The sequence below is a fragment of the Anas platyrhynchos genome, chromosome 10, assembly GCF_047663525.1.
Source record: "Anas platyrhynchos isolate ZD024472 breed Pekin duck chromosome 10, IASCAAS_PekinDuck_T2T, whole genome shotgun sequence".
In the NCBI taxonomy this organism is placed as follows: domain Eukaryota; kingdom Metazoa; phylum Chordata; class Aves; order Anseriformes; family Anatidae; genus Anas; species Anas platyrhynchos.
Window position 1 is genome coordinate 22,533,972 of NC_092596.1, and position 21,490 is coordinate 22,555,461.

Sequence of the window (21,490 nt, forward strand, 5' to 3'; positions counted from 1 at the left end):
CAACATTAAAGATATGAATTTTGGATGGGAAACATACAAGTTGAACAAAGAAAAAAAGAGATTTTGCATATTATTTTTAATTGCAAGTTCTTTCCCAAATACCTGTAGCCTATATATAAACTGGTTTTAACAGTGCAACTTGAATATTAATCAGAGAACTGGAAAATCTTTGTGTATAGTAGTAGAAATTGAAAGGAAAAATACTGATTTATGATGTTTTTGCCTGTAACACAAACAGAGGAGATTTGATCTGCATTGCCACAAGAACTCTAAATACCAGAGCATGTTGGAATCAAGACTAATATGAGATGATAAGCCTTGAAAAAAAAAAAAACAAAATGCACTGCAGTCATGATAAATAAAGACTTAATTTTGACAAATGTTTGGAAAAAATGGGCTTCTTTGCCTCCATTGATTTTGCATATATTATCAGTACTGAGGGTCTCATTTTCCTGAATATTCTTCCACTTACCACCAGCTGCAACAGAAACTGGTTTGTAATAATCACTTTAATTCTGGAAAATCCCTGGCAGGAATTTTTGAGCTGCAGTTTGTGTGAGTCCTAGCAATAATGAAAGCATCTGTTCAACCATGAAAGACTTCAGAACTCTTATTTTTCCTACTTAGCCCATGGCTACCCGGCTCCAGCATCAGATGCATGTTTCTTAGACCCACCAGAAATCATGTCTTTCCAGAGACATACAGTCACTTTCATGATTCAAATGTACATTTTAAAGTCAAAAATTAAAAATGTACACTATAGTAGAACAGAATTTGGATTTGGAAATCTGTTAATTATCAGATCAATATAATCTGTAGTTAAGAAAAAAAATATCTGGTTTAACTATTGTTTTAAAAGCTACTAAAATGTATTCCTGAGATTTGTAAATCAGATTCCTTCTAGATTTTCAATGTCACATAGTTAGGGAAAATCACACAGAACTCTCTATCATAAACACAAGACACTGGCATATTATTGGGATTAGTTGCAGAGCCCAATGTCTTAAATTTGAAATCATTATGCAGCACGATTTTAAGCAAGCCAAATACATCCATCTGGCTCCAATTTCCATCACTGTTAATGTTTCTCTTTCATTCTAATTTTATTCTAGAACCATGTTGCATATCAGGGAGATAAAGACAATGTTACTGTACTTAAGATGGAGTCCTACTGTTTGGTGTTGACCTGGTTACAGCTCATATAAGCATCAAGTATATGGCTGTACAACTTACTAAAAATGTTTTACTTGTAACAAAAATCTGTTAAAATTTCTCTATTCTGAAGAAATATAGTCATATAAATAAACATGATCATGTACATAAACATGATCCTGGCCACACCTAAGCCAGGATTGCTTTCAAACTATTGGAATGAAAAGAACAGTGCAACACTTAGGAAACTGGATGTCATTTGCTAGGGAACTCTACAGTGATTAATCATTGCACTTGACGTAATTTTTTGTACACTTGTAGCTGCCACATTTTTAGACTGGAATATACCCTCCCAACTCCAAAAACAGCAGGTGAAATGATGTAAGCATCACTCATATGTTGATCTTAGCCAAAAGGCTAAGATGTAAATGTAGTTTAGAGCTTAACCCAGATAGATTAAGTAAACTATGCCACAGATGTATGTATGTAATACATTCAAAATACATATGAAAGTAATAAGAAAACCTCAGCAAACAGATTTATTGACAGTGGAACAACACACTTGTACATCTTAACTATTAAAATGTGTTCTGGCACCTGTGGCCCTCAGTTGCACCCTCTTCTAACATTTATGGTGGAAAGAACACCTCAGTCTGAGAACAGAAAGAAAAAGCCACAGAGTCTCTAAGTGCCAACAATTGAAAGAGCAGGGAACCCACATTTAATAACATCATGGTATCAAATCCTACACCAGACTAAACCAGTTTTAAGACAGAACAACAGCATCAGTGTCCAGAGTGCTTAAAAATCCCCTCCCCAGCTGTTCCGTTTCACCTGTTACTGAATCTTCCACTATTAACTGCCTCTGGTGTTCTCTCCTTTGAACTGCAGCATGTTTTCATTACCTGTGTTCTTCACAGACACATTTTTCTTTACTACTGTGAGCCTGTGAAATATTTTCCCTTTTCCAGCTATCAAAGACCCCTCCAAAATATATATATATACATTTTTTAACAAAACAAGAGAAAGGAAAAAACCTTTAGCTTCAGAGTAGGTGAATGAAGTACTTATTGATGGCAACATATAAATTGATCAAAAGGCAGAACCTAGTCTCAGGGAACATTATGACCAAAAGGAGCTGTCATGCCTTTCTCTGAGGCATGGAAATGCCATTTGCTCCACCAAAATCACATGCTACTACAGATTTATAATAAATCTTTTATCTTAAAATTCTGTAAACTTTACAAAAATAACTTACTGCCTCAAAAATAACACCACTCAAATACATGGAGAATACACTGATATGTCTATTTAACACAGTGCTGAATTTGGTAGACCTTATGTCTTACAGGTACTTTAATACCACGTCTTTTCAGGCCCTTCATTAAAGAATAACATCCTAGACTGTTACAACCAGAATAATCTCAAAGAGCTTCAGAATAAAAGCTGGTAAATCAAAATGCTATCTACCCAAGTAATGTGAACTCAAATATTATTCCAAATTTTAAGTAAGAACTGCACAATAAAATAATTTATAACTTCTATAATCCTGATCCTGAACATTAGATTGTATTTGTATTAATTATTCCTTCACATAAACTTTTGTCTGAAATTCAGAGCCAACAGGTCATGATCTAACAAAAAATGACAGATATTTGGGGGTGCTATAGCATTCATAGTACAATTTCTAAATCCAGTCAATCAAAAAATGTTAAAGAAACCAAGCCTACCATGAGTGGGTGTTTTTTCTCTTCTCCGCACTCCTGTAGCTCTGCTTCTCTCATACTCAGAGCCCAAAGCATGGCCTTCACCTTCAATTAAGGTGTAGTATTTACCACTCTCATGTTCCAGAAAATAACTTGGAGACTCAGAGCCTTTCATTCCAGATTTCCCAAATTTGCTGATGTCATCACAAGACATTATTCCAATTTCATCCCTAAAAATTGCAAGCCAGAAGATTGCAGGGAAATTAAGCATTTTATGAAAAAACTAAAGTGTAACAACTATCTAACCCAAGCACTACAAATTAAAAAAGTAATGTAATTGAATTGCTATATATGAGAACTTTTTAAGAGTTTCAGTTTCAACAAATATAAATTAATGAAATAAACATAGCTATTCAGAAGTTTTCTACTATTTGAAAGGAAGCATAAGTAATTGGTGTAACATGAGATGGCAAGGATTTCTGTTGCAAAAATGCATGCTTGAGAATAAGCTACATGTGGTCACAAAAGCGTAAGTCAAAATAAATGATTAAAGACTTCTTTAAGTGGTTTTCTAGTTTAGGACCCAAACCAGGTTTTGCTCAACCTGTATCTAGCTAAATCAAAGGTAAAAATTTCTCAAAACAAAGATACGTTATTTAATGCAATTCTAACTCTTAATTTTACTAAATATATGGGTTTGGGCATTTTTATTTTGTTTACTTTTATTGGTCTAGTTATTTAAAATGTAATTATTATTATTATTATTTTTTTTTTTTTCAAAAGCTCACATTCTGTAGGAAGTAAATACCTGGGGCCATAAAGTCCTGACATAGGAGAAAGAATGTAAACATCTTGGAGCGCTGAGTTCTCCATTTTGGAGGACATGCCCATTGTACTTGTTGGTGTTGTAGAACTGCTTGTTGGACTGGTTGGAATTACAGGCTGTAAAACAAACAAAACCCAAACACATGAAGAACAAATTAATGTTTTCAGTGCTACAAGCAACACTTAGATCAACAAGCACCATTTTACAAATCATGACCTCTTTTTGGATTAGCCATTTTTGGATGAAGACTACAAAGACCAATTTTAATCTTTTTTCAAATGCAAGGCTTTCTGTCTTCTAGAGATAAACTTTGAGAATACTTTTATGTGTTTCGAGTACAAGCGATTTTAAATAGCAGCTAAGGATATTTTTCCTTGAGAACATCAGTCTGCATAGGGGTCCAAATTAGAGTCTTCCCTGCTTTACTGTTAAACCTCTCTTACTCTGATCAAGTGTTTTGGGTTTCTTTCATCAGTACAAATAGATAAAAAGTCACTGCCCATGACAAGTTTCATTCATGACTGTCTTTTTCATACCTTGTCTGGAAATTAAGACCTACTACATTATACACAGTATTAACCACTGCATTTACCATACAATCACTATTTCAACAATTTTCTAGTGACAATAACAGTAAAAAGACTAAACAGAACATGTTCTAGTAAACCTCCAACTTACCTGCAGTTGGATACCCACTTTATCCATGGGTCAAAACATATATTATCACTGTTACCAACAGACAATCAGAAACCCAATTTCAGAGAGAAATTACCTATACCAAGTCTCTTGTGAATAATTCCCAGAAAATAAGATCTTTCCTTTCCATTCTTCTTTATCACTTTAGTTACTTTTTACGTTCTAAATACTATCTGTTTCCCCTTATTTTGTCTAGCAAGTTTGAAAAACTTGAAAATAATTAAGCAATGCTTCAATACCAGAATAAAATTGAAACATAAGTGGTAAATTCAACCCTCACCAGAAATAAACAATTGTTTGCCAAATGGAAAAAAACAAAAACTGTTTTGGAAACAAAATATATTGCTATGATCCTGAGTGTGTTTTGCAAATATTGGGGATAATTAAGTAGTGTATCTATTTAAAAGTGCTATTCAAAACAACAAACATACGGCCCCAGTCCATCCTGCAAAAAACAGCAGGACAAGATACAGGAAGCTGCTAAAGCCCATGAATACAGCAACAATAGGCTTGAACATCGACATCCCTTACCTTCTGAGGGAATATGAAGATTAAGGATGGGGTACTGAGTCTCTGCTTTCTCCTTTGAAGGAATAAACTCAATCCCCAGAATTCCCCTGATGGGTGAATTCACAGAAAATACACAGGCGTCACTCTTCTACATGGATTGCCTGCGGTAAGGGAAAATGGGGCTGTGTAACTGCGTATCACCCTATGAATTCCTACAGTGTGGCATTTTTGTTGGAACAGATTCATTCATGCTAGTGATACAGACAGCTAATTGCCTATTGGACAAGCTGCTATTAAGAAAGGCTGAATGTTCAACAATAAAAGTACTTCTACTCACAACTAAGAAACAGAAACTTTAATATTATTACTCACAATACATGAGTATTTCTCACATACTGGCAAATTGCTACAGCTGTGCTCTAAAAGAACTGGTACATTCACAGTGTGTTCGTCTTCTGGTTTATAAATTTTTGAAACTTAAAATATACACCTTTTAAAGTGTGTAAATAATTTTAGTCCTCAGAGTAAGAGAATACAATGAAACACATGAATATGATGGAAAAATAATGAGTGGCACTAAGGAGAAAAGGGATTCACTGTTCATCATTTTCTCTAAAAGAAGAGATTTAGGAGAACAAAACACAACTATTTGCCACATTTTCTTTGCGTGAGGTGTTTCAAGAGTTTCCTTGCCCAAGACATTTCTTACTGAGACATGAAAGTATATGGGCAGCACCCTAATTTCCAAGTTAATCTAAACAGATTTGTCATTTTCCTTCTCATAATGTCATAGAATTTATAAATATTTTTAAATTGCATATAGTTTTCAAAATCTGAAATGAGCTACTTGAGTAGAATTATTCTAAAGGTACTTAAAAAGTTTCAGGGCATAACGTGCATTTTCTGTTATGCAAGAATTATTAGAAAACCATCACTGTTTGACTAGTTTTACTACTCATGTCACTACAGAGCAGATTCTATAGTTCAAGCAAAACAATAAAAAGTTTAATGTTCCAGGTCAAGTACTTGTAACAGGAAGAAATATTCTCATTAAATATTTATAGGTTTTGTATGAGAAATAAGTTACATTTTAGCATTTAGTGAAAGAATCATCATATTTGTAAATAGTACACATACGATACTTCATGTAGCTATGTACAAAAGTGTTTGCATGATTTCTTCTAAATAAATTTATTCTAAAATTATTCTATTTTTAATTATTCTAAAGAAGAACTTTATACATCTCCCATCAATGACTATGCAATATCTGGGACTTCAGAAAAAGGACTGTCACTTCCTAGGTAATGTAGCTAATAGCCTGATTCCTCTAGGATCCTGCTTTCTACAGTATGTCAGAGGAGGGAAGCAAAGAAAAGAAAATGTTTCTCTCTGTTTTTTCTAGAAGATTTAGGTTTGCTTCATCTTGATATATCTATATTTATTTTCTTACATCTTAAGCAATAAAGTAACAAGGAAAATACAGAAGAAAATCAGACAACTGCTAGTAAGGGAAGAAAGCTTGTAGTCAAAAACTGTTCAGAGATTTGCTGTTTAAACCTTACCAGTCCTAAATCAGGATGGAAGAATTGCTTTGCATGTGTTCTATTTCATGGTGTGTTATGTTACCCTTTTTTGTGACAGTCTGACATTTGCTGAATTTTTTTCAGTTTTTGATCTACTTTAACTCAGACTTTTTTGACAGATTGCTACTTAGCCAGTCATTCCATATCCTACATTCATGCAGCTGGTTACTTTTGTCTAAAGTAAAAAAACTTTCTGTCTATGCAGAGTGTATTCCACTTATTTTTTGAGAGTCCGTCAGCCTCTGATGCTCTGAGTGCCAATTTAATCCATTAGTGATAAAAAGCTCCAGAAAAACAAATAAACAAAACCAGAAGCCTCCCTACCAATTCAGTGAATTAAACTGATCTGGAGGATCTAAACAATGCCAAAGTCAGACAAAGGCAAGGACATTTGGCAGCCAAGAACAGGGCAAGGGAAGTGAGATCACTGTTTTTCAGCAGCATCAAGCTGTTAGGTCAGCTGTCCAGGAAACACAAGCTTTGGTGTCATCTTGAAATCTAATCATGCTAGTTCCAAGCCATTAATGACAATAATAAATAATTTCAGATAGAGGTAAGAAACTGATAAAACTGAGAACTGCATTTGGATTTTTTTTCTAGGTCCTATCACTTGAGCTCACTTCTGTGGCATGAAGACTAAAGAAGACCACAAAATGCCAAAACCCTGAAGTTAGTTTATGACTTATTACAAAATCTACCCTTAAGAAATAATATTGGCAGTGCTCTTTTTATTTCCTGAGATGATTTATATGTTTATTGAAATCCCTCACTACTGTTTTTTGGCATAGAAGAAACATCCAAGTGAAAATCACACTTAAAGCACCCTTTGTTCCTCAGGGGCTCTGGGCCATCAGAAGAGAACACATCACAAAAATAGAAATTGTTGATAAATCCACAAAAATAGCTTGGTGCACTTTCATTTATCTGTGTACCATGACGAAGGATGACAAGTTTTGTTGAAAATATCAAGTCATTTATAGAACAGATATTGGTTTCATACCAATAAAGCTTCCTGAATTTGTGATTCTTGTGAATTCAAATTCTTTAATATAATAATATAAGGAGAGGATCTCTATGGAAGCACTGTTACAAGTGCAATTTCCATTTTGCTACCTCTGGAGGCTTCATATGAAGTTCACCCAGAAAAGGTAGCACAGAGAAAGGAAAGATGGCAGTGAAACAAAGTGTCAGCACTCCTGAGCTGCAGGGATTGCACAAACTGCTTAAGTGAAGCAGCTGTGTAGGATGCAGGCACTTTGGGGAATGAAAGATTCGGGAAGCGGCAGGCAGTAAGGAAATTTGTCTGCATAGGGTTCTAGGGTTTGCTTTGTTCCATTCATTTAGAAACACATCCTCATATCTTGCGAATCAAGCAAAACAACAAAGTTTCCATGTTATGAAAGTGTATACTCTTATTACAGAATGTTATACAGTATTAAAGACAAAATGTCACTACTGAAGGCAAGCTTTTAAGTTAGTGACTATGCATGTTTAAGGTTAGTCTTTTTTATTGTTGTTTCTACAACATATGTTGATGTAGGAAGAACCAGCTGTGATGTTCTTTTTATATTTTTTATTTTTTTTCTTTAAATGTCAACAGGTTTTCAAGGCATATTTATGCAGAAATGTCAGAAGGTCTATTAGCATCACTACCAAAAACAAATTGTGGAGAAATGTAGGATAGAAGCAGACTTTTCCTGAAATTCAAAAAGACTACCACTCTTGGTGAAAACAAGTAGTTGTGATAGGTTGTGAAATAATGGAAAGAAGGAGAGGCAAGGGGAGGCCTTTGCTAGCCAAAGAAAACTACTGAATCTTTGGCTGCTTACTTTCTTAGCAGTATTATTCATAGATGTTCTTTCCTTTTGTGAATTCCTGTGGTTACCAAATTCAGGGAAAAACAGAGGAAAACAACCTTATTGACACATATTGCCACACAAACTTAGCACTGTTTTTCAAAGGAAATAGGGCTTTTAAGAGGTTCCTGTTCACCCCATCAGAAGGAACAACTCTAGAGATTTCCTTTATTAGTGGAAAGAATTTGCCATGACACCAGAGTTGCAGCAGCCTTCTTACCTGAAGCGCAAGAGGCTTCCACCTCACGTTTTTCAGAAGGGCAGGAGCAGAAACCAGAGTATTCTGAGGACGTTTTTTCAAGGTTAAAATCACTCCATTTGGGTCTTCCCGCAGTGCATTTACTAGGTTCTTCAGCTGCCAGCCAACCTTAAGAAAAAATTCCATAATTGAATTTTGAAAGCTTTCCATTTAACTTTACATGTGAAGGAACTCTTCTATTAGCTGGGAAGGTGTATTACAGCCTGCTCTTTCTGAACATAAGCAGTTTTTATAAAGAGTTTCTGATTAATTCTGTTGGACTGAAATGCTACTGCTGAAGCTGGGTTATTTTTGTTATTTCTTTTTGCTAGGTTTCTCAACAAAATAAGGCATAAGTGAACACTGTCTCCCTTTAGATAATCTGTGAGGTCATTGTACATTTTAAATCAAGTTTGCAAGTAGAACTGATGTTTCAAAAATAGTTAGGGCATAACAAGTGCCACACAGGTTTCAGCAAGTGATTTTGCAAAGGCCCAAATTAATACCCCTCAGAGAAAGAGAAGCAAAACTCCCTTTTTATACAAAATGGTTGACTGGATAGCCATTCCATGTGTATTTTGCTTCTGAACAGACGCAATATTAGTATTAGTATTATTATTTTCCCCAGGTAGTGAAAGCATTACTGAAAAAGAGGGCAGGGAGATAGGACAAGGAATAAGAGGAGGCAGGTATTTTACAGGAAGACATGATGATGAGCCAATGGACAAAGACCAAAGGTAATCCTTTCCTAAAGGATTTACTAGTTCCACTTCTCTCAGAGCACCCTGTGAGATGAATTTGATTTTATTCCTAATGTCTATCAGTGAAAAAAAAAAAAATTATAACAAATCTCCTAACTTTTCAAAGTGACCATTATAGACAAATAGAAAGAATATTTTTCATGACCTTGGAGACAGAAAACTTTGCGTTCTCTGTTAGCCAAATACTAGCAGTCATGGAATAGTTTCAGTCTGGATCCTTAGTTCAAGCCCTCACTGTTGAGTAGAAAGACAGACTATGCTATATTATCATACATAACACATTTAAGATCTGAACTGAGGATAAATTACTGTTTACTTGATTTATTCAAACAGACCCTGGATAGAGCTGAATACTTCAAGTTATCATAAAGTCTAAACATAGTCATAAAAAAAAGAACATCATAACACTGGAAGGGTTTCATACATGACTGTCACTAAAAGCTATTTAGAGACATTTCTTGATCTTCTTGATTATTTGAATATTGATTTGCCATGACATGGTTATACATGAAAACAAAATTAAAATTTTATGAGATTTTTTTATTCATTAATGTTTACACTATCCTATTATCCCGAATGATTGAAGAGGTTTTAAAACTGCATAATATAAAGGCATATGTAATGGTGTTTACACTAAAGCTAGTTTTACAAAGTTATGTGCTCCTGAACACATTTTTCTGATGTGCATCAGCATACAACAGGAAAAATATGTATCAAAACAGCCAGATACGTACATTCAGAAGAGAAAGTGAAATTCATGCGAATTAACATTTTTCTAAAATTTAACCAATCTTTCTTCCTGATTACACCACTAAAATCAGCAAAATTGTGCTAGTTTAAATAAGAGAATAAATTTGGCTCCATAGGTTCAGCAGTCTTTTTGCCTTCCCTTTCTGCAACTGATGTTTTAGCTTGTTCACTGTGAAGAAATTAAGAAATTCCTATCATTTAGCATTTCAAAATGCATTATCATTCAACTCGAGTAACTGTATTATTGAAGTTTCTTTAATATTAGACTCAAAACAATGTATCTGTGTGGTGCTAGCAGTTGGACTTCTGGGTCCCTTCCAACTCAAGATGTTCTATGATTCTACCCAAAGCAATATCCAAATTAGTACCAACGTAAGCATTGCAATGCTCAAAGGATTTGTTAACGTTCCCCTCTGAATATTGCATTTTGTGTCAACATACTTGTGACCTTTTCTAGATAACCACTCCTACACCACGATTTTTGAAATTTGTCTCTCTTCCACTGACATGAGAAAAATGGTATGACTATAGTCTCATAGTTCCTCACATATAACCTGAGAGCTTGGTCCAAAGCCACAGGTCGTGGCTAGGGGACATGCCAACAAACGCACACACAAAACCCAGAAAAAAAGCTTCTGAAAAATTATCCCTATTTGTCTTCTAAAGCACAGCTATCTCCCCCACTTAGTCTCACCTTGTTATTACTGGGAAATAACTCAAATTACAAGAGCAAGCCTATATAGAAAGGAGTTACTAGAAAGAATGACCTCTTGTAAGTGACAATGAGGTTACTGGTTCACATTTAGCTGTGTGAAACAGCAAGGCCTGCAGAAATATTTATAGGGAGGACTCTGGGAGGACTTTCCTAGCCTTTTTTAAATCACATTTTCTGCAATTCAGATTTGATTTCTAGATTTGCTGCTGAAGAAAAGTGAATAGGTGCAGGATGTTACTGAAGCGAGTCAGGCTTTAACCTGAACACTGATGGTCACCTTCTCCCCCAGTTCTGCTAAACAAAGCAGTATGGATCCAATCCTGCATGGAATATGTCCTGCAAAAGTAATTTTCTTTTACAGAAAAGCTGAGCTCTCAGCAGCTCTAAAAGTAGCCTGTATTAAACTCTTCCCACCATTTTCTATTCCAAACACAGCAGATTTTTATTGTGTTAATAAAGGACCATAGTAAAGGCCTGTTGTAGGTTACTCATGATTAGAAAAAAACGACCACAGCTCTTAGGAATCAGAGCACTGTGCGTGAACAGCATTTCTGCAACGACAACCTTACTGAGGCTGAACTGTGGCAGCCTTGAAGTGAGCTATTACGAATAAAAAGCTTTAGGGAATCCAAGAGCTGGAGCTGTACAAGTGTATGAGAGCCTTTGGTGCCATTATATTTGCTATGCCCCTTGACTATGCTTAACTGGCAGGTTCATGGTAACATGACCGAAATGTGTATTCCCACTACTATTAAAAATAAAATATTAAAAAAATAGATTTAAGTGTTCAGAATCAGTGCAGTCTACATGTATCAGCATATTATATCACGTACCATTTATAATTACTTCCTTTTAGAGGAAGATAATTGATAATACATGAAGGTGGAGGTTCAAATCCTCTCACAAAGGTCTGAGAGAAGTTTAGCTAGAACTTCACAGTTTATACCTGATTTCTACAGTGGGCCGAAGCCCGGATCCCAAGTGTGAACATTTGGCTTGGAAAGCACTGTATATGTCTCATAGTGCTAAAAAGCATTTTAATAGCTCTTTACAGTTCTATTCTATTTTTAACGTTGCTGGTTTACTGAAAACTTTCTAAAAATGCACTGGTCACAAACAGACCACAACTAAACAGAAATATCTCAACTTCCATTCCATACAAATGCTTCTGGTTTGCACTTTGCTTATAACATGACAGGATATTTATGTAGAAATACACACATATATTTTGCTGAATTTTAAATTTAAAAGTGGACGGACTATTTTTGATTTTTATAGATTGCTGTAATTTTCAGAATGCTGAAGCCTTTGGAGTTTTGTGTGCTCCTTTTAGATAAGAATGATAAATAATTAAGCTAATGATAAATTATTCCAATGAGAACCTTAATGACAAAACCATTAAATAGCAAGATCTATTAAAGAGCAGTCTGCAATCATTACTACTAGGCTATGATAAAATGCTCTTAGGAATTTGGACATGTTATTATAAATTGTATTACTAAAAATATCTTTGTGAAAATAGAAGTCATTACAGTGGATTAAAAATCTTAGTTGAAAACCAGTCCTTCAGACAGATTTTGACATTTATTCTTAAACAGTCTTTAATTGCAATTACTGGCTTCTAGCTGTGGTGAGATGTGTTCAGCAAAACGTTTTTTTGCTACTTTAAAGATTTTACCATTCAGTTAATCAGGTTCTACAGTATGGGTTAAGATATTTCACTCGGTAATAAAAGTTAACATGTAAATTAGATTAATGAAGGAAAAAAAGACTAGCATGATGCTTTATTTTCCTGAATAAATGAAATTGGAGCAATTAGGATATCCATTACACTCAAATCAACAAATTCAGGGCATTGTTATGTTCTCTTTGCACGGCACAGTAAAGGTCTAGTCATGGTGCATGTTCTCTGCTAAACAGATTTGCATATTGTAATACAACACGCTATTTCCATATATTTGTTCTCTTTGTAAATCAGACCTACAAATTAGAGTGTGGAAAGTCACACGGCTGCTGTAATCCTCGTTCATAACCCAAAGAATGTGCAAAATACTGTCAGATGCCAGCAATGAAAATTACCGCCACAGTAATATACAGTTTGTAAAGAGAAAAGATGAGAGTCTCTTACTCACTGGCTAAAAATACAATTGACTTAATGTTAGTCCAAAGAAAATACTCTTTAATTTAGATGTTAAACATAAAAGAAACAGAGATGAATATAACTCACTGAATAAGGTAAGAGGCAGGCAGAAGTTTAATTTTTTTTTTGGTAGTTTACATTTAGGATTGTTCAATCGATAATTTTTATTGCTTTGTACATCAGCAGTGTAGAAAAAACGGCTCCAGGGGAAAAAATGTATTACTGCAGTCTATTTTAAAGAATTAATTTTCTCATAGAAAGTACAAGTAAGTTAATTAGTGGAAAGTGCAATATATGGTAACTTCGAAAACAATAACTAAAAGATTTTAGTCCCTATGGTGCTAAATTTCTTTACCGTAAAATTATAATGATATAAATATCCAGAATGCTATAGTAATTTTGTATACCTAAAACTGATGATTTTGTAGTTGGGACTGCATAAGTAGTATATGCAGAAAAACAAAGCTTGCTCATTAACCCACAGTAAACTAGTTTGTCTTCTTGTTCTTCAATATCTTCTTTAGAGTCCCCCAGTAATGGCTTTTTCCTTCTCATTTAGAAGATCTAGATTTGTCTGAATGTGATTCAGAACACATCCCACCAGCAGTAGGGATTTGAGCATTTTTATACATCCAAACCGTGTTCATGCTGGACAAGCACCTTTTCTCCTTTTTTAAAATAAAGGCTATCTGGCTGATGATGATTGACAGATGATCTGTATGAAAAATAAACTAACATTAAAAATTCATAACATTATAGACGACAACAACAACAACAAAATCTGAAAACACTAAACACTGCATTTGTGGATGATTGCATAGGCATTAAATCCATGACATACTCACCTATAAAAGGAACTGAAAAAACAGCAGGACTGTTGAACACATTGAGGCTTATCAAAGGATTCCAGTGGTAAAAACCACCACCACAGTTATTTACCTCCATGCTGATTTCCTCAAAACTCATTATGTGTATTTGTCATGGTACAAATTTAGAAAACAACTCAGAGTGGAACTCTGAGTGCTTAGTGGACAGAATATCTATATTCATTTCTCTGTTTTTCCTGAAAATTCTGGGGATAAAGCATAAATGTGATTCTTCAATTCCTTCACTGTTTTGTAAAACTCTAAGTACTGACTGGGACTCTGAAAAAAAAAAAAAGAAAAACTTCCAAGAAATACAAAAATACATAGTACACCTGCCAGAAGGAAGGTAGGCTAAACCTCCATGTATTTCTGAGAGTTATGCACATTAAACTCACTGTATCATTTGCCCAGCTTTAATCTTACCTAGGATGGAAAGAGACAGAGCGTAAACTAAAAATGAGTTTAAGAACTGTGTTGCTGGGCATTTGATCTGGAAATCAATTGTACAGAATGGTATTTACTAAATAACTAGAACATACGATATTGCACACCACCTGCAAACAAGTAATTTTGCTTTGACTCCAGTAGGACCTAACCCCTACATGAACCAGGACAGATGTTTCCCCTCAAGGCTCTTTCAATACATAAGCAAACCCATCTGGATATTTACTTGAATATTAACTGTATGACCTTTCTTCATATTTTCATAAAAAAAAAAAAACTAAAAAAAAAAAACGGGGAGGAGGGAGAGATGAGCAAACTCAACTTGTTGTTAAAGAAACAGTCATCTTTTGTATGTTAAGTCTGTTGGTAATTCACTTTGCCTTACAATACTGCCCATGCTAGGGAATTTATCACGGGAATTAGTTTCATTAACATGGAAATCAGAAATTATTATTAAACAAAAATGTGCTGCGAGATCATAAGACTTTCTGTCACTGATTGGAAAGCTCATCATTAACACCTGTAGCTGATTCACTCTCCTCATTAATATCCTTAGTGTTACTAAAAATAATTGATGATGGAAATACCAACATTTATCTATTATCTTACAGTTATTTTCATTAAATAACAGAGAAATGCAGCAAGATTCCAAGATGATGCAAAATGTGCTACTAGAAGACACTGTTACTAAGCCTTTTTGAAAGGCAGAATCCTGAGATTCAGTGATACATGGAAATTTCTTTGCGAACCAAATGACTTTTTTGGGGGGAAGAAGTTGTAATTGTCATGACATCTCTTGTTCAGTTTTTATCTCTCCTTTTCCTACTTGCATTTCACAACACAGTGTGCTGAAACACAGATCGTATGACCTATCACCACGGCTACAGATTTACCTCCATCTAAAGTGAGCACCCATTAAGACTCAAATTTCCAATTCAACACACATACATCTGGAATATTAATTCAATAAATATCTTAACATCAATAAATTAGTGCTGGAAATTATTAATTGTTGCAGGGCTCTTGACTTTGTATCTTCTCTTTTAGAAGACTCAGATTTCTATGAATGGGATTCAGAATACAACCTACCAGCAACAGGGATTTAGACATTTTTATAAATCCAAAGAGTGTTCATGCTAATTTCGAAGTACACAATTTGACAGACAATGAGCAGTATGAAAGGGCATGAGGCTGTGGCTCATGTATTTACAGAGCATCCTTCATTCCAAATAATGAACCTATCAACTATGAAAATGCATCCCCATTATTTTAAAATAATGGCTATTTAGACATAACATAACAAACACCTTACACAACAAAGCAAATGTGTTTGAACTGAAAGAGCTGTTCTAGGCTACTACATCCTTTTGTTATCCCTTCTACATAGTTGTAGGCAGCTGTAACTTAATCGTATTCATCAGTTCTTCAGTCACCATCCTAGTCAGACCTCTCAGCTTTCACCACAACTTTTCTTACAGATGTTCATATGGATGCTTGCTCTTCCACAGTGTTGTTCTCTTCCTTAAACAGTTATTACCCTTCCTGGTCTGTATAGCCTATAGACCTAGCTGGCTGGGTAACCAAAATTTAAATCCTTTAAAAAAAATAAAAAAATCCTTCAATACATTTTCCTTTTTACCCCATTACATTTGCAAATGTTCTTACACAAATTCACCTTTGATGACTGCAAATGACCTGAACATCACACAGTATTTCAGACAAGATATTACCAATGTCAAGACAATGGTATTAAAACTCTGTTTCTCCTGGAAACATGTTCCTGATTAATTCCAAGTTCATCTTTGCCATTTTCAGTCACATCACCTCCATGGTGATGAGTTGATTTGGGATTAATTACTACATTCTGACTTCAGGATTCTTGCCAGCTGCTCCTGAGTAACATTTAGCTTTCAACATGAATTACTAAAAGCATTATTATTGCTCTCTGTCCTATCAAATGACCTTCAAATTCTAATCCTAAAAAAGAAAAAGGTTTTCATTTTTCTGAACTATTCTCCCTAGTTTACCTAACACTTTTGTATACGAAAGTAAATCGAACATCTATATCTGTTCAGACAGCTAGATCAATACTTGTTTGGATCTGGAAGATTTCTGTTTGAAAAAATTATCAAAGGTAGAACATTAAAAAAAAAATTCATAAACTTATACTGTAATTCATCTAACATTCCATTTTCTTAAAGTCTTTAGTTATCCTTTATAATCCTCTAAATTACCTGTAAAACCTTGCATAGTATTGACTAGTAAGTTTGCCTCCTTATGCTTCCACAGCATACATGTACAATGTTATCCTAAAGCAGACAACTCATTAAAAATCTTTCCTTAGCAAGTTGCAATGAAAGTGTCAGTCCCTTCAGTAAACATATGCAGATGATTTGGCTTTAATTTATCAGCTTTGCTTCCATCCTGAGAATGGATGTACATATATATATTTGTTATGACTGGGTTTCTTCTCTTTGTCTTATATTCTCTACTATTCTTATTATGGAAATTTGAAAGAAACAAATATTTCTTGGCCACAGACAAACTTATCTTTAATTTCACCCTATTTTCACTGCACGACAGTCCCAATTCTCTGACTAAAGAATCGCATCCCATCCATAAAACAACGTTAGTTAATGTTAAGACAAAATGAAATTTACTTTCCTTTTATTTCATCTAAGCAGCAGAAAATACTATTCACAGAACTTGAGGTGTAATTATTATTTTTGTAAGCAAATAAATGCACAGTGGTATATTCAGCGCTTCTGTTTAATTTCATAGGAGAGGAAAGAAAAACTCCACAAGGCATTCCATTTTTTGCCAACAGGCAAGAACTAGTGCCTGTTGCTACTGGTAGGGTAAAAGAAAAAGAGCTAATGTCATTGGATTTTAGAACATGTAACTTATTTACCAAGTTTCTTGCGCTGTTTTATTAAAAAAAAAAAAAAAAAAAAAGCAAATAAGGACATTGGATAATGATTAAATGATCTTAACAGATAGTGGTGAATCAACTGATTTAATTAATTTCTTGCCTAAAGTACTATTATTTTTACTTTGATGTTCATAATTATATAACAGAGGGTTCATTGGCTTGACTGGTTTCAACGTAGTAAATCTTTTATTTCTAACTCCTTCAACTGTTGCATTATATAAGTTTTAGGCTGTTTCCCTTTTGGAACTCATTTTTTTAAAACTTTCAACTACACTGAAGAATTAAAATAAGTGTTCTTTTTTGTGTTAATAATGTTAATATATTTGTTAATATAAATGATTTCAGTAAGAGTATGAATACAGCTATCTTTAGCTATCTGATCATTTCTTACTTAATTCAGATAATGCTTTATATAAAAATAGCATATGAATTCTAAGTAATAACAATTATTTTGAAGACATACAGCCAAAATATTCTAGCCCCATCAATACCAAAATACTTAACTCCACACATCAGCAATCCAATGGACTGACATTGTCAGCATACTTAATCCTTTGCTATAGCTTTACAACCCCAGAGAAATGCTTCCAAGATTAAAAGTGCTGTTATCTGTGCTGACTCCACTGGAATGCAGGGACTGTACAACTATTTTCAACTCTACATCTTAAACCTGTTTAAGAGCTTACTCCTTGCACAGCTATGAAATGGGTAATGATTCTTCTCTTAAAATGGGCCTCCTGATGAATTTCAAATTGAAATTGAAATTATTTTTTATTACTTAAAGAAAAAAATCACTATCCTGTTAGATTAATTTTTGCCTATGTAGGATGAAAATGAACATTAGCCTTTTAAAAAGCACAGTCTTATTTGTACTATATTAGCACAGGAGTACTGCTTTACCTATGAATGAATATGTTTTTACTGGACAGCTCTGTAGCTCGATGTTAAATATGCAAAGTATCACAGTTGGGAATATGAAAAGGTTGTCAAGGAGGGTCATGCATTAGGATGAAAAACTGAGAGTGCTCCAATTATTTAGGTTACCAAAGAAAAGGTGAAGAGGTAGTTTGATTACATCCTGAAAATGCCTAAATGAGAAACTGGATCTCCAGTGTGATAGATAAAAATAGATCAAGATCAAATGCATACTACAAACAAAAAGACACCCCCCCCCCCACTCCCCTCCAACGAGAATAATTAACTAACAGAACAGTATATTACAGGTTGTGGGAATGTCACTGAATGTTTTGAAAAAATCTAATTATCTTAGTAAATGAGCGAACATCAATTTATCCAGAAAATACACTGGCCTATTTTAGTCTAAATCAGATGAGATGATGCCAATAGTCAGCTACAGGATTAGCACCTAATGAAAGAAACCTACACTTTCTTTAATCAGGAAAGTATTTTCACTAATGGTAAAACAAAATGACTATATCTAATCACCTTCAGAGCAGACCTTTTCAAAACAGGATTTATATTTGATAGACTATCAAAATATAAAAGAAACATCAATCTTAAGAAAACGTGTTTGTTAAGAGAAACTTTGTGTGATACAAATCCTCTGAAACACAGAAATTTCAGAGGAAAGTGTATTTCTCCATTTTTAAATTGTACATTTTTTTTTGCCTTTTTGTCCTGCATGTACATTTTGTGAAAGCATGGAGTGCTTTGTGCCTGCATGTTCCAATGCCGGGTGAAGACAGTCTGTAGCTCTGGAAAACGTGCAAGACCACCACAGATATGCAAGACTTGTTTTGTACAGTTTGCCAACTGCCCTCCAGACTGTTCATTTCAAGTGGGTTGCACTGCATTCTGTGAGCTGGCCTTACTAGTATAAAGATATTGACTATATGGGAATTTAATGAACCTAATGATCCTAAAGAAACCTCTGAATTATTCTAGCCCACTAGTGGAAATAATGGTATTTATAAGCATGATATCAATTGTCACAACTTGAGATAGCTTGGGTGAAGAAGCAAAGTATAGTTTGCAGCTGGACACATACCTCTGAAACACAAACACTAAAAATTACTGGCTCACTTTTCACAGTCACAAGGAAAACAGAATAAAGCATGCTCAGCATTTGCAAAGGAAGAATACATTTCTGAAAGAAACTGCTTGCCATTTATCCCTTTTCGTAGCTTGTTACAGAATTCAGAATGAATAATTAACAGTGAGGTTTGTTTTTTTGAAAAAGTATTCTCTGCCACTTGACTCAGCTGTTGGCAGCATGCCTGCCCTTAGATAGAGAGGGATTACAAGCATCAAACACTTTGGGCTCGTTATAACACACATGGGAAGTTGCTACCCAGAAAACCAATTCTTGAGTAGTTGAATGAGTGGAGTTTCACCTCTGGGAGTAAAGATTAAATCAGGTTTGTCACTTGAAGAGTATGTCTGATGGAGAAAGCCAGTCTAATGCATATTTCAACTTGTACTGTGACAACTCACAGATCCTCTGTAATGTAAGTAAGAGTTTCATGTTGCATTAAAATTGTAAGTAAAAATGAGGAAGTTACACTTCTTTTGAAAAGAAAATATTTGCTCTCTAATTATTTTCACCTCCCACAAATGACAAAGAGGTTTCTTAATTTTTCTGATTTTGTATATAAAATGAAATGTAGGTTGGTACACATAAACAATAACTGCATACACTGTGAAAAATACAATGGCAGGCACACTTAAATGTACACAGATCAGGTACCACAGTATCTTAGACTTAGCACACGCTTCCCCATACATATGCTTATGCAATATGAAATGGATTAATGGTTTTACCAACTTTATAAAACTGTTCATCACCTTAAAAATAAATATGAAAATAAATATATGGCTGTTACAGAATTCCTGCATTTTGAGTCTGAATCCCAGATTAAAGAAAATGAATATTTCTTTTTAAGAGAAAAAGTTAAACTTGCTGGCATATCCATAACAGGAAATCTAAGAACTACAACCAGTGCAATCACTGTAAATTGTCAATGTTGATTCTGGGAGCATAATCTTGAACGGCAGCTAGAGAAAATATGTTTGGCTTAATCCTTCTGGGTTAATTAATGACAATTAAAAAAACTAAAAAGGCACAAATTAAATGTAAGCAATGATTATAATATTTTAAAAGGCATAAAGAGTGATCTAGTTTGCTACAGTTACCTATTAAGAATTATTGTCTTTTTAGCAGTGGGAACAGTCAAAGCCTGCAGACCAGAACTTCTAAAGCACTTACCACAGTTTGATGGTTGACCTGGATCACCTCATCGCCAGCATGGATTTTCTTACACTGGTCAGCAGGAGACTAAGAACAGGAGATAACAATTAACTTTACATTTCAGGGGGGACCACAAGGGAAGAGCAGGAATGAAAACTATGAATGAGAAAAGAGGCAAAAAAGCTCTTCTCAAAGAAGCATTATTATCAAATAACAATAACTTACTATATTTACAATAAAACAAAACAAAACAAAACACATTTATACAGAACAATGTTTTTCTGGTAACCAACGACAATTCAAAGATGAATTCAAATCCTTCTTCCCGTGGTGATGAACAACCTTTTTGACTGGTTGAGCTATTTTAGTTTCTTTACCTTTCGGAGGGGAGTACTGGGCCATGAGCTGTCACAATCTTGCTGGGAATTCACTGAGTGAATTAACATCACATAGCAGTAAAGCTGCTAAGCCAACAAATACTGAACTTACTACATGTGCAGGGTCAGGGCTGGAAAAAAATGCATATAACAGAAAAGTAGGCCTAATGCAGTCCTTTACGTAGCAGGTTTACTGCTTAAGTTCATGGCAGATACCCTGCAAATATACTACAGCTCCAGCACGTCCAAGACAGCACTAGATTAACCACGTGAATGCAAAGTGGTAATTTAAAAAAGGATAAAGTCCCTGACAGTCTGGGTATTCTGTATAGTATATACTGAACATACATACATACGCACACATACTACTCCACCACCATAATTTGGGGAACTCTGAGTCAAAAACCTACCTTATTCTAAATATAGCTGCTTCTGATCACGTTAAAATGGATCAAACACCATTGCCTTGCAAGCCACTTGTACACAGTCAACTGCATGTCAACAAATGTGTCAGAATACAAGATTTACCGGAGCTAAAGGTGACTTGCAGCTTATATTCATTCACTGAGTACCAATCAAAACTTCCAGGAAACTGTCAATAGCTCTTTTGCTGGACAGACTTCTCCAGTCACAAATCCCATCCATTATGTGGATGCATACTATAAACAAATAGAAGGAGTAAAGACAACAGCAAACAATGCAACAAAAGCCCAAACAGCCACTGGGCTAA

General features: G+C 34.6%; 1 protein-coding gene across 3 annotated transcripts in view; it reads right to left on the reverse strand.

Annotated features, from left to right (window-relative positions):
- The window catches only part of LOC101797884 (connector enhancer of kinase suppressor of ras 2), a 174,912-nt gene that overhangs the window by 52,559 nt on the left and 100,863 nt on the right, over positions 1-21,490 (reverse strand). For all 3 annotated transcript variants that reach the window (XM_013092026.5, XM_013092027.5, XM_021266824.4), the window contains exons 8-11: positions 20,402-20,470; positions 8,550-8,696; positions 3,667-3,800; positions 2,883-3,088 (exon numbers count right to left, since the gene is read on the reverse strand). In XM_013092026.5, the coding sequence (XP_012947480.3) occupies positions 2,883-3,088; positions 3,667-3,800; positions 8,550-8,696; positions 20,402-20,470 (556 nt within the window). The remainder of the gene's footprint in view (positions 1-2,882; positions 3,089-3,666; positions 3,801-8,549; positions 8,697-20,401; positions 20,471-21,490) is intronic.